General features: G+C 46.5%; 1 protein-coding gene across 4 annotated transcripts in view; it reads right to left on the reverse strand.

Moving 5' to 3' along the window:
- LOC146191782 (uncharacterized) overlaps positions 1-19,519 on the reverse strand; it is a 254,626-nt gene that overhangs the window by 29,427 nt on the left and 205,680 nt on the right. For 3 of the 4 annotated variants that reach the window (XM_084602283.1, XM_084602284.1, XM_084602285.1), the window contains exons 4-13: positions 18,471-19,502; positions 14,745-14,857; positions 13,594-13,655; positions 12,842-12,987; positions 6,775-6,918; positions 3,352-4,944; positions 2,934-3,035; positions 2,485-2,598; positions 1,819-1,944; positions 322-444 (exon numbers count right to left, since the gene is read on the reverse strand). In XM_084602283.1, coding sequence (XP_084458409.1) covers positions 322-444; positions 1,819-1,944; positions 2,485-2,598; positions 2,934-3,035; positions 3,352-4,944; positions 6,775-6,918; positions 12,842-12,987; positions 13,594-13,655; positions 14,745-14,857; positions 18,471-19,502 — 3,555 coding nt within the window. The remainder of the gene's footprint in view (positions 1-321; positions 445-1,818; positions 1,945-2,484; positions 2,599-2,933; positions 3,036-3,351; positions 4,945-6,774; positions 6,919-12,841; positions 12,988-13,593; positions 13,656-14,744; positions 14,858-18,470; positions 19,503-19,519) is intronic. The other variant, XM_084602286.1, reaches the window with a different exon arrangement.

The raw sequence follows: 19,519 nt of genomic DNA on the forward strand, positions 1-19,519 counted from the left end.
ATTTGACCGAAAGTGTCTAGAGTTGGCGACACGGACTCAATGAAACTATAGTAAAGCTACTGTTGTCACTTCTGCGACGTCACTTCTGGTCTGGTACCGTCACTTCTCTCCAGTCAATCAAGTCTAATGACATCACTGCTATCCAGCCAACAAGAACACTTCCGGTGTGATGACGCCACTCCTAGTGAGCCAATCAATCAGTGAATTATATTACAGGCACCGCCGGATGCCGCGTTTTCCCTTATCGGTTTTTCATCGCGTTTAAGTCATTCTATTCAAAGCCCAATTGCTTTGCGAGAAACAACAAAAACAACTACTCACTGCAGTTGACCTCGTCCTCTCCGTCCTTGCAATCTTCGTGGCCGTCACACCTGAGCGCCGAGGGAATGCACAGCTTGTCTCCGCAGTAGAACTTGTTCGACTGTTCGCACAGCGTCTTGTCCACTGAGAGTGTGAAAAATGCAAGCATTCAGCATACTTTTTGATTTTTGTAGCCCACAGAGTTTAACCGAGTAAACGGCTCAAAAATATGCCTCGACATAGTGGAAGCTTGAGTCAAGAATTTCAGAGAAACTGTACAGCGACGTCAAAAGCTTCGTAATTAATCTAGAAAGCTATGCATAAATGAAGACAGAGGAGATAATGAGCAGAATGTGGGCGCATATATGGAAAATATGGGGTACATTTAAGCTCCGCCTGGAACAGGATACCTGGATCACATCGTTCCCTCCCATTGCATGAATTTGTTAGGGCAATCAGCAACTGTTGATCGCTGTCATTATAACGTGAATTCAATGATTAGTTTGTTTCTGCGTTTGTTTGATTGTTTGCTCGATTGTATTGTTAATATTGTAATGTATGAATCCCTTACATTTTTTTTTTTTCTTTTTGTCATTTCTTAAAGTAAGCACTCCCCCACCCCACTCCTGCTATAGCTCCAGATGGAGCAGCAGTATGTACAATTAAAAATAAATAAATAAAGTGCATAACGCGATAGCGTAGGCCACAAGTCCGCATATAATGTCCTGCTTTAACCAAGTCGTATGAACGTGCCTGCGTGGTCTATAGGCGTAACATGAATGCAAGCGTCCTGGCAGGCTGATCCTGATGTCACCCTCTCTTGTGAAAGGAGAGGCCCGAGTTGGCACCTCCTGACAAACGTAACGTCGGGCAACTCTATGTCCAGCCAGTGTCCAGCCAGGCGTGTTGGCAGCTGCCACTTGCCAGCACCATGCTTGTGATTTTTCGCCCACAACGCTGGGGCCTACACCGGAGTTTTGATGAACGGAGCCTTTAATGCTACCGCGTCAAAGTCATTTAGTTGCTTAACCGAAGCCTAAAATCGTATTGTAGCCTTTGATGCGTGCACGTACATATCAACTTGCAGTTTAATGTCTAGTGACCCCTGGCTGGCCGAAACAATTACACGAAGAAACGCCACAAGAGAATGAAAATCATGAAAGAATAAGAGTGAAAAAAGAAAAAGAAAAGAAAAAGAAGAAAGCGCGGCAGCAGGTTACAGCGAACACCAACCAAGGCAAGATATGCAGATACTCGTATCTTCCATGTTCGCCTGAATGTTCGAGCAGCGTATTGCCGCTGGAATCTACCGCCGTAGGGTTTGAGGCCCCCTGTTGCAGCTAACTTCGTACGGGCAGCACAACTCCCAGATGGAGCCACGTGAAGGCTTTTTCCGTAGTTCTGTGTCCGCTTAGATAACAGACCTCAGCCCTCGCACGAGCTCTGTACAGAAAACACAACGCTCAGAGACGAAGGAGAGGGTAGGGAAGGGGGATGGATAAAAGAAAAGAAGCTCACCGCATCCGCTTTCATCGCTCCGGTCTCTGCAGTTGTAGATGCCATCGCATAGACTGAGCGGTTTGATGCAGGCGCTGCTGTCTGGACACATCACTTCGAGGTCGCTGCACGTGGAGTCCACTATGTCTGCAGCACAGAAAAAAAAAAAAAAAAAAGCACATGCCCGTTACACATAGATGGGGCGGTTGCAAGGCAATGATTGACACTTCGCGCTCGGCAGAGCGAGGTCGTATCAATCGGCACACTCGGTCGATCGATTCGGCCTCGTGACCACGTCTGATAGACACTTGACCAGCAGAGACTGCTTGGCGTCTGGGCTAGGCTAAGCCGATTTCCTTAGAACGAATTGGTTGTCGTTTGATTATGCAGGGCCTGGCGTGTAGCTTTCGAAAAAAAAACTATCAATCTTTTCGGTTGCCGTAATAAATCGGCACTCGCAAGGGCGTTTCAACGCTCTAAAAGAAGACATAAGGACAGCAGAATTCGGACACACTCTTTCCACGCATCCTATACACAGCTTGTGGTGACGCGCTCTGAGGACGCGACTTTTCCGCCTCATGAGGCTAAGAGGCTTTCTCCTTAAAAGCGGTACAGGGCCAAACTCGATTCAATTATGTATTATCGGCGAGAGGCTGTGGTTATACAGGCGCAATTAAGGTTGCTTACCGCAGTTATGTTCGTCTTCGCCGTCCGGGCAGTCGCGGATACCGTCGCACTTGGCAGACGCCATGACGCACGTGGTGTCCTTGCACTGGAAGTTCAAACCGCAGCTGTCGGTACCTTCGGGATGTGAGAAAAGAAAACGAGAGTGGGAAAACGAGGAAAGGCTTAACTCGCTGAGCGATGCTTCAGAATTAATTAATACTGCATCGTTGCGTTGTGCCTAATTCAAGGTAAAGGGTACAGTGGTATGATTAGAACCGCCATGATGTAAAGCATAGAGGCGACCGCCAGTCCGGCTCAGCACATACCGCATCGCAATCACCGCTGCATATATTAAACTACTAGATATAAACCTAGAAGTTTAGAAAAAATAACTGCAGTAAAGCCCGATGCCTTCACTTCAGTAGAACGCACGTGAGTTGTATTCGAGATACTGCATGAGTAGCACTCACAGTTCTGTTCATCCAAAGCTCCAGGACAATCTTCAAACTGATCGCAGAGGAAGTTGTTCTTGAGACAGGTATGACTGCCTTCGGCAGCGCAGTAGAATTCCTCTGAAATAAAGGCGATCAAAAATATATAAAGAATTGTCGCCGGTACTCTGCGAACATTATCTCAAACCAGCGTTAGACCTTGTACCCGGTATACAGTGATCACAGGTTTGTGAACAGAAACGAAGGTCTCAAACGCACGGGGACCTCTTCAGTGTCTTTAGAACAAAGATCTTAGGAATGTGCCTAACATATAAAGGAGTGCTTAATTACATTCGGAAAGATATCAGGTCGGGACATGAAAGGGGAAAACGTAAAATGGCAACGAAATAATTGTGGGTGGCAACGGTAAAAAAAAAAAAGAAATAAGACCACTTACCGGAAGAGCAGTGCGCCTTCAGCATGTCTTCTGTAGAGTTGGCCATGGTTTCATTCAAAAACTGAGTTGTGGTCACGCTGACATGCGTCGTAACGTCGCTCTCCGTAACCATGGTGGTCCCGTTGTCGTCTCCGAAGGTCAAGTTCGCAGCGTTCAACAGCGTGCCAGCAGCAGTCATATTCCACGAGTCCAACGTACTATTCACCACATCGGCGCCGTCCTCAGACAGCGTGTTGTTGTAGGTCAGGTTCCTCCCCATGGCAAAAGTGCGGTTGGTCGTCACGTTCACGTCAGTGTCCACTTCTTCAATCGAAGATCCGTTGCTAAAGCCCGGGTGCGTCACTGTGACGTTCATCAGCTCTGTTTCGTTCGTATTCGTAGCCGTCGTGGTCGTCATCGAGAAGTCGGTACCGTTGTCAACCTCAAAGATCATGGGACCGGGGGAGTCGGTCATGTTAAACGTCATGGTGTCATTGCCGTAAATAACAAAAGTGGGATCCATCGTCGCGGAGATCGTAGCATTGAACTCCCTACTTTCAGTAACGTTCTCAGGGTCATCGTCTATGTCCCTGTACACCGATGACATTTGTGTAGACGTCGCCTCTTCAAGGATACTGCTGTTCACGGTTGTGGTTGGTATCGAATCGGTCGCGTTGTCGACACTCGTGGCGGGTGGAGCCGAAAACACCATGACGGGCGGAACGGTCACTGAGGTCAACGTGGTAGTTGGCTCTTCTGTGGTGGTATCGATAGAAACTGACAGTGTGGATGCCGTTTCGTTCTTTGGCATGCCAGTCATTGATTCAGTAGTGAACACCGCCACGTCCGTTCTCGATGGACGTTCTGTCGACATGTCAGAAGCGGTGGTTTCTTCTGTCATAACATAGATGATAGCTTCTGTTGTGGCGTTTGAGGCCGTTTCAGTATTAACAGTACTAAATGAGGTCATCGTGGCATTGATGACGTCGTCAGATTGAGTGGTAAAAGCTGGAGTAGTCGACTGGCTGACTACTTCTGCTGTCGAGTTTTCGGCTTCGGTTACTAACGGTTGCTCAGTCGAGACATTGATAGTGGCAGTTGGCTCAGTGGCCGCTGTGATTATAGCGTTAGGTGTCGGCATAGTTTCTTGCTTGGTTGTTGGAAACGTTGTGGCGCCAGTCATTTCCATGTCTGTGGTAGTTTGTTCTGAGGCAGGTTCTGAGGTTGGTTCTGTCGTACTTTCAGTAGTTGCAGTTGCGAGCAGGATTAATGTACCCGGGGGGATTTTGCTCTTTGGTGTCGTTGTCTCCTCTACAGAACTCGTAGTGAAGTCTGTGGTAGGTGCTGATATCGTAGACGAAGAGTCTTTTGGCTCCCCCGACACTGTTGTGATTAATGACAGTGAATCTGGCGTCGTTGCTGAAGTGACCGTTGTTGGTGCTGCGGGTGTTGCCGACTCTAGAGCCGGCAAGTCTTGAGCGGTGACAGAGGTACTCTCGGGTGGCGTAGTCAATTCTACTGTTGTTGTTGGACGCTCTGAAGTAACTTGTGTGGTGTCGCTAATGGGCAGCAATGTAGTTATTCCCGTCTCTTCGTCAACAGTGGTTGCTGCTTCTGCAGGAAGAAAGGGGGCACAACGGAAGAAGAAAAGGCGTGATTAGCACAAATGCATCAGCGATGAGCAAACGCTTCGGGTCAAGAACAAGCCTGTTGGTACGCAAACGAAATGACTGGGAGATGACAGCGACGGTACGGCAGTATTAGTAGGGATGATGAATTCGTGGTTCATGCGGAATTGCAGTCAAGCAATGGCCTTTCTTGCGAAGCAGGTTTAAAAAAAAAAAAAGCAGCGGTCGCACTGAAGTACGTTTTATTTCACGCATAATTATCACTAAGCAAAGTGTACTCTACATCAATCAGTTGTAAGCATGTAAATAGTTTGATGTATCTGATGTGCAGAATCTTCCATGTAGTCTAATGTGTCACCTGCAAAACTGAGTTTGACTGAAGCCGCATAATGCGCAGGGATGTAATATCTGGGGCACAATAAATGGTTCCATGAATCATAAAAGCTACTCCCAGTTGCTACTGGATGGAGACCAGAAGGCTGTACCTTATCGAAGCAAGCGAAACTTTCCTATGGTTTTGAAGAGGCATTGGAATCAGCAGAACTAGACTTAGTGGTTCGTCCGTGAAATGCATGCATCCTATCAGTATAAAAAAAAAAACTCTACAGTAAGTGTCTGTGAGCTACTGAGAGCTGTAGTAAAAAGAGCTGCTATGGCAGCTTTTGGTTGCGCGTGCGGTAAGAAGTGCAAATGCTAATGCAGCAGCGCATGCAAATTTGGCGAATATCCTGTAGGAGAAGATATATATGTAGCAAATGATCAGGAAATATCTAGGTTTAGCGTCCCTGTACTGCAAATAGGCATAACTGAGCGCCAGGATTTACCCCGATCGCAGTTTTTAACATGGATTTTTGGCGTGGCAAAATAAACATTTAAATGTTTGCTTTCTTCCTTGCCAGGTTCTCAAGGGTGTCCGACGCCAACAGCGAATCACGAAAACTTTTAATACTAAATTTAACCTGTCCTGAAAGTAATCGTTTGCCATCTGCGAGTAACTCCGAAACTAATTCATTGTGCTGTGGCTCCCTTCATAAAGCAAGACCTTATAACACATGGCTCGTAGTGAGCAAGCAGGAGATTCAAATGTTCATTAAAATCTCCTGGACTTACTTTAACCTATTATAGCGGCACATTTCAATACGATTTGTACATAGCATAGTGAATATGGTACATGGTCTAGTTTTTTGTTCTGCGTGTAAATTTCTACAAAACAATTTGTTTTTTGTTTTTTTTTTCTTGCTTTTCGGCACATCATATCCGCAACTATCTCCTTTGAGACCTTGTACTATTCGGTGCAATGCTTCGTTAATGACACCAAGATTAAGAAAGGATAAAGTCTTTATTACCTTCACAGCTCCGAGTGCCATCTGAACTACAAAGCACGTATCAAGTTTGATCATTTCGTTCCGTTTTTAAACTGATTAATTTTTGTGTTACTTTTTCCGAGCCAAAACTATTTTCGTAGTCAACAACGGAATGCTTCCCACCGATCCATCTGGATTTCAATCCAGTCTCATCAACTTCATGAAGGGACCCCTGCGCGGGAACTATATAAGCTCTCGCTAGACAATCAAGGGTGCAAACGAGCAAATAAGCAATGGGATGTGCAGCTAAAGCAGAGATACGCCGAACGTGCCGTCCCTACATCAACAGCAGCATTCGGACACACTCAAGCAAGGGCAGGACTGCAAAAGCAGACCGGCAGGAAACTTCTTGTGCCAGGTCTTTTAGCGAAAGAGCGCGCACGTAGAGAGTCATAGCAGGCAGCGGAGTAATGTGGATGTGTGATGGGAGGCGCACGAGTGCCGCTCCTCACCGGTTGCGTCCGGCGCGCACGCGGTCTCATTCAGCCTTTTCATGCCGGGTAGGCAGAGGCAGGACCTGGTGCCGTTCAGGTAGTCCCACTCGCATACGCTGCCGATGCAACCCATGTTGTCCACCTGGCACCAGTTCGTCACGTCTGCGCACCAGACACCAACTCAGGCCACCGCGCACGCGCTATTCGGTGTACGTGTGGGTGCCACGCCCCAACTTGCATCACCACCACCACCACGTGTGTACGAAGACCACCACCACAGTGACCACCATCACCAACCCCGCTACTATACCACTGCTGCTGTCGCAGCTCTGACCAGGACAGGCATTAGGAGTGCGACCTAGTGAGGCGAACCTACATGCACGTCGGCCTCTCTGTTATGTAAGCTATCAAGCTACACAAGTGACCGACAGCACCGAGAAGAACTCAGTGTGTGACTGTGCGTACTTATTCCTTTTTTCGTTACCAGATATAGTTGACTGTGCTATTTACGTTGCTTATCTTGTATCCCTCGTCCTTCGTCTATGTAGGAAATTATAGTCTATTATACTTTATCGAATCGCACCGTGTGATTGCATCTACTGATGTTGGATGGTGGGCGTATTGTTCAGAGGTTTCCTAAATTGTGCACCAGTGCATGCCCAGTCTTGTTTGCTTCCTGTTGAGATACATCCGCGCTAAAAAGAGAAAAGGGAAGTCTCAGCGCAGAAGCCAAATGATCTGGCAAAACATGTTTTCAAAACCCATCTCAGGCCATATTCACATCGCATTTGTTTTTCTTTTTCCCTTAAGCACAGCGTTAATTTTCACCCGTTACCGTCGTACAGGTTGGTACACTCACTCATACCAGTCAGCGCTCGAGAACTCGATGAGACATTTTCTCGGAGCTCGTTGGCGACACCAAATTCGCACCTGGCGAACGCATGCAAGCGAACCCTGACGTCAAAAAGCAGCGTGTCATGCGTGTCTTTATCACGCGGGAATTCAGCTTTTAAGAACTTTCTTTGAAGTAACTCCGTATTGCTTCCTTTTCCACGGGATATTATTTAATACTTCTATTTTTTCTCCCCATGACTGAGTCCTTTGCTTTTCTTTTTTATCATAGAGCTCGATGTCCGAAAATTCCTCTCTAAACGCTCGGAAGGTGCGCACTATCGCTGACCGGTGATATCGGTCGCTACCCGCTGGGCTGCTTGTTGCCTTCCGAGACCTTAAGGAAAACACAAGCCATGCGAAAGTACATCCAAGATAAGGCATTCTGAACCATACGGTGCTTGAACGACGCCAGCATATCCCGCAAGTGCCCCGTTTTGGGGACTTTGAACAAGTGTGCGGAGCGTTGCGCTCTTTCTGCTCCGAGTCATGATTCTGTTCACCAGATCATTGTGTACCGCCTATTACTTGCAGCGTTTACCGCCGATTAGTAGATCATATAACCGAAATATATAGCGATGAAAGTGCTTTGTAGAAAAATTCAGGAAATTATGGTGCGAAAATGTTTGTAGAAAACCACGAGGACGAAGCGACAAGGTACGATTAGGGTAACACATTTTAGTCTTACGTTGGAGAGGTCAGGGTTTATCAGATCGGCCCGTGTAGATACGTGATCCCACGCAAGCAACAGGCAAATAGCATTTAGCTAACATGCCGCCGGTAATTAACGAGAAATTAACGATTGTGAATCTAAGAATCTTACTGAAAAGGAAGATGGGAACGAAATGAAAGCAGACTTTCCGCAGGAAAGGAAAAAGAATGGTGGCGCGCGATTTTTATCAGTGTAAAACTGCGTTCAAAATATTTTTAATACAGAGCATAATTTTTCCACTGTTGCAGATACAGCCCCCAAAACACTGTTGAGGTTTAACGTGGTTAAACCTAGTATAGGGCGCGACATCACTGGTTTGGCATAGTTTATCATTGTAGGTGGTGGATCATCGCCCGCAGTTGTTCAAGCCTCTTGGCACGCCCATCTCATCCTCAGACAACTGCCAGAAAGAACCAGGCTCGCTATCCATCTATTTCAAAGGGACTGAGTTTATTCGGCTACCAAGTGAGACATACATCACTGCTGACGTCACACAGACGTCAATTGCAAGCAAACACAAAGGCAAGTAACTTTAATACAGGTGACGTCACAGAAACCGCCGACCAATCAGTGCCGAGTCATGTCATCTGCCACCTGCCAGAGGCAGGTTCGTGAATAGGACAGAGATGTATGCTACCTAGGTTGCCAGGAACGACATATAAATGCAGCCCCACTTTAACTATGCCGTACGCAGAGTAAAAGTTGAGGCAAGTCGGTGTAACATGCTAAGGTAGGAATGGCCCGGCAGGGAAAGATGTAAATGAATAAAAAACGGAACACACACTCACAAGCGCTTTTGTCTGTGCTTTCTTTCTTTCGTCCATGTCTTTCCCTGTCGCGCCATTCCTCCCACAGTATTCCTCTCACGAACCGTATCCATGACCCATTCCTTCCAAGAACGTGTCTGCGTTAACCAATGGGCAGAGTGCCTAACTCGAAATCCAAAGGTTCTGGAAGGGTGGATTTCGACCTCGCTCTCATATCTCACTGGCGAAGCTCGAGTTGGCACCGCCTGCCAATCGAGGCTTCAGACATACCTCCTGTGCTTTTGATTTACCCCGTGAAGTAACGCCTTTTCACTTAACCTAATAGAACACAAAAGTGGAGACCCTCGAGCTGCTGTTGTGAAAGAGTGGTCAGTGCTTGTCGAAGGTGGAGACTGTACATGCACCGTTCACATATGTTCTGGCATACTATCAGAGGACAAAAGTTTCCAGTAGGCACGAAAAAGCATTTTTAAGCATTTTTCGATGTACAAGTGGTACGTTTATTAGCGATCACCTGGTCTGACTGGCTCACGTAACAGAACAAGAGTCCAACTTTCACCTCAACAAGTCTGGCAGCGAACCCCACTCCAGCACACACCTATCGGTTTTAGTTACAGATGGCATCTTCTGGACACTTTTTCGCCAACAGAAAGTGCCACTATAAGGCACGTGACAACGTCAAGTTAAAGGCAGCATCAGCACGATAGGCTTCGCCGAAGTAAAAGTGCGGGGTTGCTTTGCTCCTTGCTTTTAATTCCTTCCCATTCACTTGCTTTTGATTAATGTCTGTTAAATGCACCACTTCTTCATGTTACGATCGCTCGCACAAGACCACCCATTAGCCTTCTAACTGTGCTTCCCCGCTGTAATCATGGATATAATCTGCGAAGACTCAAAAAAAAAAAAAAAAATGAGTCTCATGCTCCGCTCGACGCCTGGAACTGCCCCTACAGCATCTGTGGGTTCGCCTCAGAATGTGCAACTGCCCTCTTCGCTGTACACCTATCCATATACGCAGAACGATGTCTACACGTCGTTGGTTCACTGCGAAGCTGTAGGGACACAGAGAGAAAGACAATAATTTGGTCAAACAATTGCACCATTCCAGTTTTCGTCAAACAACTGGTGCTACTTGCAAGCGGCTTTGAATCAATAATGTAGATATTATGCGAACGCGTGAATTACTATTAGTTCACATCTGTCTGCACGATATAAACGCGCCGGCTCTTTGCTCATAAAACTTTGTTCCAGAAATGTCAATGATATTCCCGCTAACAGCTCAAATTTGGTCTTTTGGCACAAATATATCGAAGAGCTTTGGCACTGAAAGCCCGTATAAGTTTTAACACGCTGCAGTTATGAGTTATAACCACTCTACCAAATTAAAAAAGCACTGCATACGTCACGGATTTCAAGCTAAGGGAGACGGCCGGGAAGCATAAATCATGCAAGGCACTTCATTGCTTCGCTCTAACGTAAACCCTGACTAGGAACCACATCAGCTAATAACTGCTTGCTCCTCGTCTACGCACCCTCATCGTGTAAGCTCTACTCGCCACATTCTACATCTACCATTTTTCTCTACGGCCTGCTGGCGAGGCCCCTTTCTTTCCTAATTAATAGGTGTCTCGAGGGCGCGCCGGCTGGACGGGCGTTTAAGAATTCCATACCTCACCGACGCGAAGATGTTTTTCCTTTCGAGATCGACGCACGAAGCTGTATCGCTTACAGCCGCCTCGTCAACCGACCTGCGCAGGCATGCCGACACGCATAGAGCGCATATCGAATACCGAAGCGTTAGGACGACCTTGCCGAGTCCGAGCGCAAGAGCCCTCAGGCAGTGAACATCGAGCGGCAATTGCGTTAGCGGACAGGAATCCACGGCGTTGGCACGACTTCCCTCCACGCCGGGAGCGTCGATTTTCGGATTCGACAGCTTCTTAATTGTTGCTTACCGTCGAAAGTATGAAAGAGATCCATCCAGGCTTCGTCTTGATTCCTTTTTTTCCTCCTCTCAATCTTCTCTCTCTCAATCAAAGCCGTTGCAAAGAGAACAGCTCAGCTCTACCGACCAGCCTCACACAAAAATGGCGGACGAAAAACGTGCTCTTGGGGACGAGAGCACAGCGGTAAGCGAGAAATAGCCTATATGCACCCCTCGTGGGAATGGTCAAGATCTGACGGGATTCTCTCGTGAGGTCGGCCGAGGTTAAATGTCTTGTACAAATCAATGGCGGAACACATATTATAATGAGGCCTCCTAGAAATGGCCGCTCGCTTTCGTTCGGGGTGTGCTATTTTCGGCTTTGCGCACTTTGTTTAAGCAGAATGAGTTCATCAGTCTTGTTCGTCGAAAAATTGTTACATCCGGGTCGACTCAGCAGAAGCATGACGCAAAGCGAACGGCGCTTAATTCTCAGAGTAGCGCACAAAAGAACGTTCTCCAAATTCTTTTTCGGCAGATGCACGTAGTCTGAGTGAACACAAATGCGTAGATGCTCTAAAAAGTAACACCTTCACCTACAAACTATAACAAGAGCAGGAGCACTGAAACGTAATATTGTATTACGAGCGAGTTGACCTAGAAAAACAGGTAGGGGTGCGTTAACAGTACATTTTACCACTCAAATAGAATTCACACAGTGAAGTTTTACTTCTGAATTGAATAAAAATAGTGAAATTTACGGAGAAAATAACCCGCAAAAACATTCTCGCGAATACGAATAGTTGCGCTAAAAACCTAGATGAATACGAATCGAATAGTGAGAGAACCGAATCGAATAAGGATCGAATATTTTTACGAATATTCTCTTTCGGACATACTTTAGGCACATATGTGTGCTGAGAGCGCAGACCGACATGCACCACGTCCCTCATATAATTCTTTCTATATAGTTTACCAGCGTCGCTAAAAAGAAACAAGTTGAGCAGTTTCACGCAGCCGAACATGAATATCGAGCGTTAGTTGATCTCAATATGACGAAGATGCCTGCCTTTTCGTTATAACCGAGGTTACAGGTCGCGTGATATGCGCGAACTTTTTGTTAAACAAAGGTCACGTGTTCGTCATGTCCGAGGTGAAGGGTCGATTAATTAAATAGCGCAAAACTCGGAAGAAACGCTGTAGAGCTAACGCTATAAATAAGACCGGCAGCGCAAGGTTCGGAATAAAGGTGCTCCTCACCAGAATGGGTTTATTCCATATGCTATAACAACGGGCTGTATAGCAATTAACATCGTCCGACAGCTGTTTAAAATGATTTCCTGTTATTCTACTCAGGCATTATATACAACGCTGTTATTAATGTTATGAGAACCTGCTTCTCGTCTCCTGCTTATAGAAAGCTAAGTGCTGTATAATGGAGTAATAAGCAGGCAAGTTACACGCACGCTGAAAGTGGCGCTTCGTAGAGTAAGTCGATTATCCGGAAACTTTAACGCAAGAAACTACTCTAAACTGAGTCGATATTCCCTAAAATTACACACTTTTCCTAAAACCGCGGTTACCGCCAAAAGTTCTTCCCTCGCTCAAAATTACTGGTGAACGATTCAAAAAGTCTTGAGAGCGCCATTGAAAGGCTGCCGCCGCACTTCGGATCTGTTTTTTGCTGGATCTTCGTTGAGCGGTTGTCATCAGGCATCGGTTCTAATGGTTGTGCCAATGACTGCAGCTGCCGCTATAGCGAAGGACAAAAGAGGAGACGATAATGCTTACCCTTGGCGACGACTGACTCCGAGTCTACGGGCCGTCCCCTTAGCGTGCCGTTGTTCCTGGCCAGGAAGTCTCGGATGGCTCCCTTGACCTTGGCCGCCGGCAGGTCGCCGCCGACCACCACAAACGAAGCCACCACGCTGCCTTTCCTGCGCCAGTCCAACGGCCAAGGCGGTTAAGACACAGAACTGGAACGGAATCTCCTTATATAGCAGGCCTGCATCGCGCGCGCGCAGTTTTAATGGCCTGAAATAACCACCCACTGTGGAAGCAGCCCCACAGTACTACATGTACAGCCTTTATCAAAAGTTTACCGCCCAGGGGGTCTACTTCTGAGCGTTACTATGTGGTTCGTAATGCATTCTCAGGTTCCCATACTTGCTGAAGGCAAGAAGATTTTTCGTCCTACCCTCTCCAGTGGCTAGGATGTCCACGATTATTACAGAAGTCATATTATACGACTTAAAAGCAAACCCTCTGGGCTGTAAACTTTTGATAAAGGCTGTACCTCCTCCGCACTGTGTACCCAGCACTGCGACACCCAAGCATGTGCTAACCTTCGACCTTGACTGAGGCTGAGAGAACTTAACGTGACCGGCGTGTTTCTAGATGCGTTGGTTTAGGATGTTTAAACTCTAAATCGCTCGGCCATGATTTCAGAAGAAAAAAAAGGGGGAGGGGGGGGGGGGGGGTTAAGGAAGCAATACTGCTAAACAAAGACAATAAAACGTAAATCACGGAAACCATTACAGTACCTGTATTTCAGTATGTCCACAGCCTCGTACCGGTACCCATGTCCCTTGAGGATGTCTTCTAACTATGAAAAAGGAAAGAAACAGCACATTCTGGGCGTACAAAAGAAAACGTGCCATGGCAAAAGATGCATTCAACTGCGCTAGGTCACACATAGAAAAGAGACGGCAGAATCCGCGCCAATAGCGCTGGCGATGCCACTATTCCTACCTATTTATACGTCCGGCGTGACAGCACCGTCGGGACACGCCGAAGTGCCCCTAATGATCAGATTTCATTCCGCGTCTGTATAATGTACAGTGCAGCGGGGCATCTGCCGGAATTTGAACACCAGACTATAGTTAAGCCCCTCTAGCAGAAACCCCAGCCTCAACTTATTGATCAGCCTTAAACAACCGCGCATAATGCTGCGAATGCGGCATCGCAAGCCTAGTAAATTAGCGGCTTAAACGGTAAAGATATTAAATATAGTGTGAATAAGCGGCGCGCGAGAAAACATGAAACTTCATTAAAACGATTATTTTTTTCTTGCCATTGGAGTGAGCAGCAATGTATTTCGTGACTTCTGTAGGCTCATCATGACTTAACAGATACAATTAAATAAGAAACGAAGGTGACGTCGAAGAGGAATATTTCCAGTTCACGCTCCACAAAATCCATTACTAAGTAATGCCTGTCCCAAAAAGAACTAAAGAAAGTTTTGCACATCGGAAGTAGGATGTATTTAAACAAGGACAAGCCTTCTGTGCAATACATAACGCTAAACATTACATAGCTTTGGTTTAACATTCAAAAATGAGGCACTGGTCGCCTGATCACGGTCTTGGAAAATTGTCCAGTAAACGTAGCCACTCCTTTTCTTACGCAACGCGGTCTCTGTCAGCAGTTGCGGTTAGGCACGCTTCTGAACTGCTCCCATATATTCGCACCTCTGTTCGGCCCACATCATCACCTATTCTAGATCTGTTTATTATCCTATCCCCTTTCTCCATTTCGGAGCATGAGGCCAGACAGTATGCATCCAGGACGGCCTATCAACCCATTTCTCTAAAAAGACCATTTCTCTCTTCGGAGGAAGAAGTGCAGTTTAAGTTCTTGTAAGTGTGCAGCTGTCATACTAACTCACTTAAATATTTAGATGAGAATGACGTACCGCTTGTTTCAGTTGATCGGACAAAGTTCGTGCCTCCGTGGACGACCTGTTGTTCAAAGACTCGCTGAACACTTCATCAGGAAGCGTTATCTCGCCAACGACAGCGTTTGGTGCTGGGAAAAAAAAAAAAAAAAAAAAAAAAAAAACGGAGCAGAAATAAGACGCGGTGACAAATTAAAATGTGCAGGAGAATATTTTGTTTTAACGTGCACGCAGCACTTCAGATGCATATAGCCAAAAAAAATTAAAAAAAAAACATAACACGACACTTAAGCTCCACCTTCAAAGGGTATAACGCGACAGCACTAAGCTTATTTAAGAATCCCTTACTTTGTGCCCTCAATATACCACACACTCTTATTAGCATGCGATACCGAGCTGCCACTTTATCCAGCTGTCGGTCGTAAGCGACCACCCGATATATAAAACTCCGCTTTAATCAAACCGCGTGAAGGTACCTGTGTGGCCTAGGAGTAGCATGTCTGACTGGGCACCAAAGAGCACTGGAAGGTGGATTCTTTGTTTTGTGATACCTTGTGTCTCACTTCTCGGTGAACACTTGCACTTGTCAGAAGCGCACGTATGTCGTCGGTTCGCATCCCTGTCGCAAACCAGCCTCCAACTTAAAATACCAATGCTAAATGCGGAGCGAAAGGATGTATGACAAAACCATGAACGCTCCTCACAATTTTGACACTAAATCACGCGCGCATCCTCCCCCCCCCCCCTTCCCCACAGCAATGGTAACGCGCGACGGCTTTTCGGTCGAACGATTTGCATACGCTTTGCGTAAAATTCAAATACGAGGGAAAACATATTTGGTACCCACTGCTATGACTGTACTATGGGCCACGGCAAGTAGTGTGCGGGTTTTAAAATCGTTAAATACTTTGTTTTTCTTTTGAACGCGGTGAAAAATACGTATTTGAGGTATGTGTGTGATCATACCGCATCGCTGACGTTATTTAGGTATAGAGTCCCATGAAAACGCGAGCATTTTACTAAAATGAAGCGTTCACCTCTGTCATGTTTGGGTTTGGTGCACGAGATTGTACTGGGGAATTCGCAGTCTCCGAAATCAAACGGAAGCCCAGTTAATACAATTTCCCAGTCGTCGCCATGTATCCAGCTCGTTATGTCGGCTTCTCCACGCTACATATTGATATAATGACGTCACTGTGGCTGGTATATTGATGAGTATCACGTCAATATCACCTACATCCCCTCCCCCCCCCCCCCCCCCCCCCCGCTATTCACGGAGAAAACATGAATTATCAATATATATGCAACGGGCGAAATGTAACGAACAATTCTAAAAAAGATTTTTTTTTTCCTTGCCTTGCATGTTCGACGTATCAGGCACGTTGCAGATTCCGAAATATTGAAAATTGTGCGCGCATTCGATTTTTCAGCCTTCAATTTTGCTATATAATTTGAGCCCTATTAAGCGTATATCGGTTCTCATTGCGCCCTATAGGTCATATAATATGCGCTTAAGTTGTTATTATCTTATATAAGCTTATATATAAACTTCTATATAAGCTAAAGAAACCACAGCCGAGTACTTTTTATGGCTTACAAACTAAAGTTATATCCTGAATAATATGAAACACTCAGTATAATTAATTGCCCTTAATCTCATGTGTAGCTCCTTTTCTTTCTTTTGTGCAAAAATAGGTTCATCACGCTAATGAAAGCGCTTAAAAAGATGTTCTCTTGGGACCCACGAGCGAACATCACATCGAATAAGACAATTCAGGCAGCAAACCGTGAATAAACAAAAATGCGGACCTTTTAAAGGCTAATTATGGCAAGGATTAGTAAGACGACTTAGTCGCAAACGGTGTTCTTGCGAGAAAAAAAAAATACATTCCGGGAGAAACTGTGAAATCTACACTACAGAAATGCGAAATACGGAGCGTTGCTGGTGCACACGGTGCATCACGTTTTCTCTCATTATCATTATCAACTAAATGCACCGCAATTATCATTGCTAATGTCATCATTGTCATTATCAGTAATTGCAGCGTCATTGTCATCGCTACTAGCATCCTCTCGACAGCCAAGGAGAGATATATGATGTGCGTTTCATGATCCCAGGTGTGGCGCAGTTGGTTAATGCGCTCGGCTGGGGATCCGAGGGATGGAAGTTCGATTCTAGTGGAGACGGGGTTTTTATTTACCTGATGAGGTCATCAGGGTGATAGACAATTGATGCATTAGCACACAGACCCCGAGCACAACTTTGGTGCATGAGATATCGTTCCATGAGCCTGGTAAGGCTTTCGCTTTAAGAAAAAAAAAAAGAACTTCAGGAAATTAATGAGCGTAACGAGTGCTGGTCGCATTAACAGCTAACTTGATTGCGCTGCTTTCGTCCAGACATTGCGACAAAGGCCTGGAGATGTCCGAAACAGCCATGCGCAACCACCTACGACGCTGCACAAATTCATTTTCAAACTTGTAACGCACTGTGTGGGCTTATTAGGCATAATGTAGAAGCTGCAATAGCCCATCAAGAAACGCACACACACAAAAAAAAACACTCTGATGCACCTGCAAACCTGTTTCCGTAGAAGCGCCAACAGCACCCTTTCAGACGTGCCTACAAGCTAGCTGGCTGCCTAGACAACTATGCATTTTTCTCTATCTTGAGATTGCCACCTTTTCAACGCCAAGTGAAATGACAAACAACTTTACGTAAGACATTGTTGCTCAAAATCTAACAGCTTGTATATTTACAACATTGTCACAAGTAATGTCTGCATCATTAATTAGAGGAAATTGGTTGGGACAGGCGCTGCCCTAGGCACAATTTAGTTCTCTTTTCTTTTTTCCTGCAAAGAAACGATTAAATCTGGGCTCTCCGAGAAATACATGAGGTGACAGTCGGTGTTTCCCTGTCGTTTTCGTTAGCACTCGACTCACAGTTTGCAATTTTTCGCAACAAAAAAGAGTGTTCATGCTGCAGGGGCACCAAGTGAGCAAGAAGTTATCGAGCAGTTCTGCCTTGCTGGCAACTTCGTGCACCCTGGCTGACATGTACGGCGCTAGTGTTTCTCGACAGCGTATAAAGCTAGTGGGTAGCCTAGCCAGTAAAACACATCGGCCAAATATTGGATCATGCAGGTAATGCACTGGCCCTTTGTAGGGCATGAAATTTCGCTTCCCATTTAGCATCCATCTGTTAGTCAAGTTAATTTGAGGCTAATTTGCGAGAGAGATTCGAACTGACGGCACATGCACCTCCAATTGTATGCCGTTCATTGTAAGTGCAGGCGTTCATCAAAAAATAGTGAGACGGATGCTGCAAACGAAAGACGTTTAACCCTTTGCCAAACTCTATACCAGTTCCTCAATGCCGTATATTCGCGGAACGAAAAGGCGGTGCTAAAGGAGCTATCGCGCCTACTCTTATATTCATTATTACCCCCACTATCAGCCTGACTACACACTCTGCAGGCAAAGCCATCTAATTAATTCGATCTTGTGTCAGTTGCAACCATTCGATCCCAGTAAACTTCCTAATCTCATCTGCCCTCTGCTGGGAACATCTGCTGCAAACGGTTGCGCAGAATACTGTTTCTTTTTACCTAGGAAATACACGTTCAGTTTGCTTCGAATCCCTGACTTGGTTATAGCTCCTTTTTGGCCCGATGCGAAAGCTAGCAGCCCGGGTGCCCAACTTTGCATGCAGGAGAAATAAAATAATTATTGTTTTCTCACCAGGAAGAGGGAATACTCCAGAAACAGGAAAGTGCTCTGTCGGCGTGCGCTCTTCCATGCTCACAGTAGTCACAGGCTCCGTAGCCGTCGACTGCTCTTCTTCCATCGTCGAGCTTGCCGTAGCCGTAGTCCCCAAGCCTGACTGCGACGAAGACTCCGTGAATGAAGTCGCCACTGTCTCATATGCGCTGGTAGTGCTCTCAGGACTCGTCGACCTCTCTGTCGCTCCTGGCGTTGTTGTACCTTCTGAAGTCATACTTTCGGGGGGAGTATTCACAGGTTCAGCCTCCCTCGGAGTCACCGTGACGGAAGTCGTCATCGGAGCAGTGTCAGTACCCGTGACCAAAACTTGAGTAGTTGCATCTACGGTCGTCGAAGCCTCTGTGGTCGTAGATGCTTCCGTCGGTACTCCTGGGAAATCAACGATAGGTGAACTGGTCATAGTAGCTTCAGTAGAGGCTTGCGATGGCTCCGTTGAAGGTACTTCAATGGGCGTGAGAGCCGTGGCTGACTCTGATGGCAAGCTCACCGTTGTCGGGACAGGGGTTGTCGAAGGTGCACTCTCAGAATGAGCGTCTAATGTCGTACTTTCCTTCGAAACTGCCTCAGTGACTTCAGTTATCGAAGCCGACGAATCGCTCGTCACTGGGACCCTTGTTGTGACGGGAGACTCGACGGGGCCGCGGAATGTGGATGTCGCCTCTGATACCAATGTGTCACTCTCCGTCGTGGGTTGCGTCACGGCAGGCGACATCATTGTGATCTGCTCCCTAGTACCGGTGGTGGTTGTGGCGAAGGTCTGATGGGATTCGGGGACTATCGTGGTCGGTTCCGTGGTCGAGTGAGTGGTGGGTGAAATGACTACGACTGGAGGCGATGATGGCGGTAATGACTGCTGGTAGGGCGGCGAGGTGCTTTCTTTTGGCTGCGGCGCACCCTTGAGCGTCGACGAACCGGCGTGCGTGCTCGGACTACTTGGGTCGACATGAACAGACTTTGGAGAGGACTTAGATTCACTCAGCAGGAACCCAGCTACGATCAATAATGAA

Source organism: Amblyomma maculatum, chromosome 4, assembly GCF_055883805.1.
Source record: "Amblyomma maculatum isolate TAMU_Amacu chromosome 4, ASM5588380v1, whole genome shotgun sequence".
In the NCBI taxonomy this organism is placed as follows: domain Eukaryota; kingdom Metazoa; phylum Arthropoda; class Arachnida; order Ixodida; family Ixodidae; genus Amblyomma; species Amblyomma maculatum.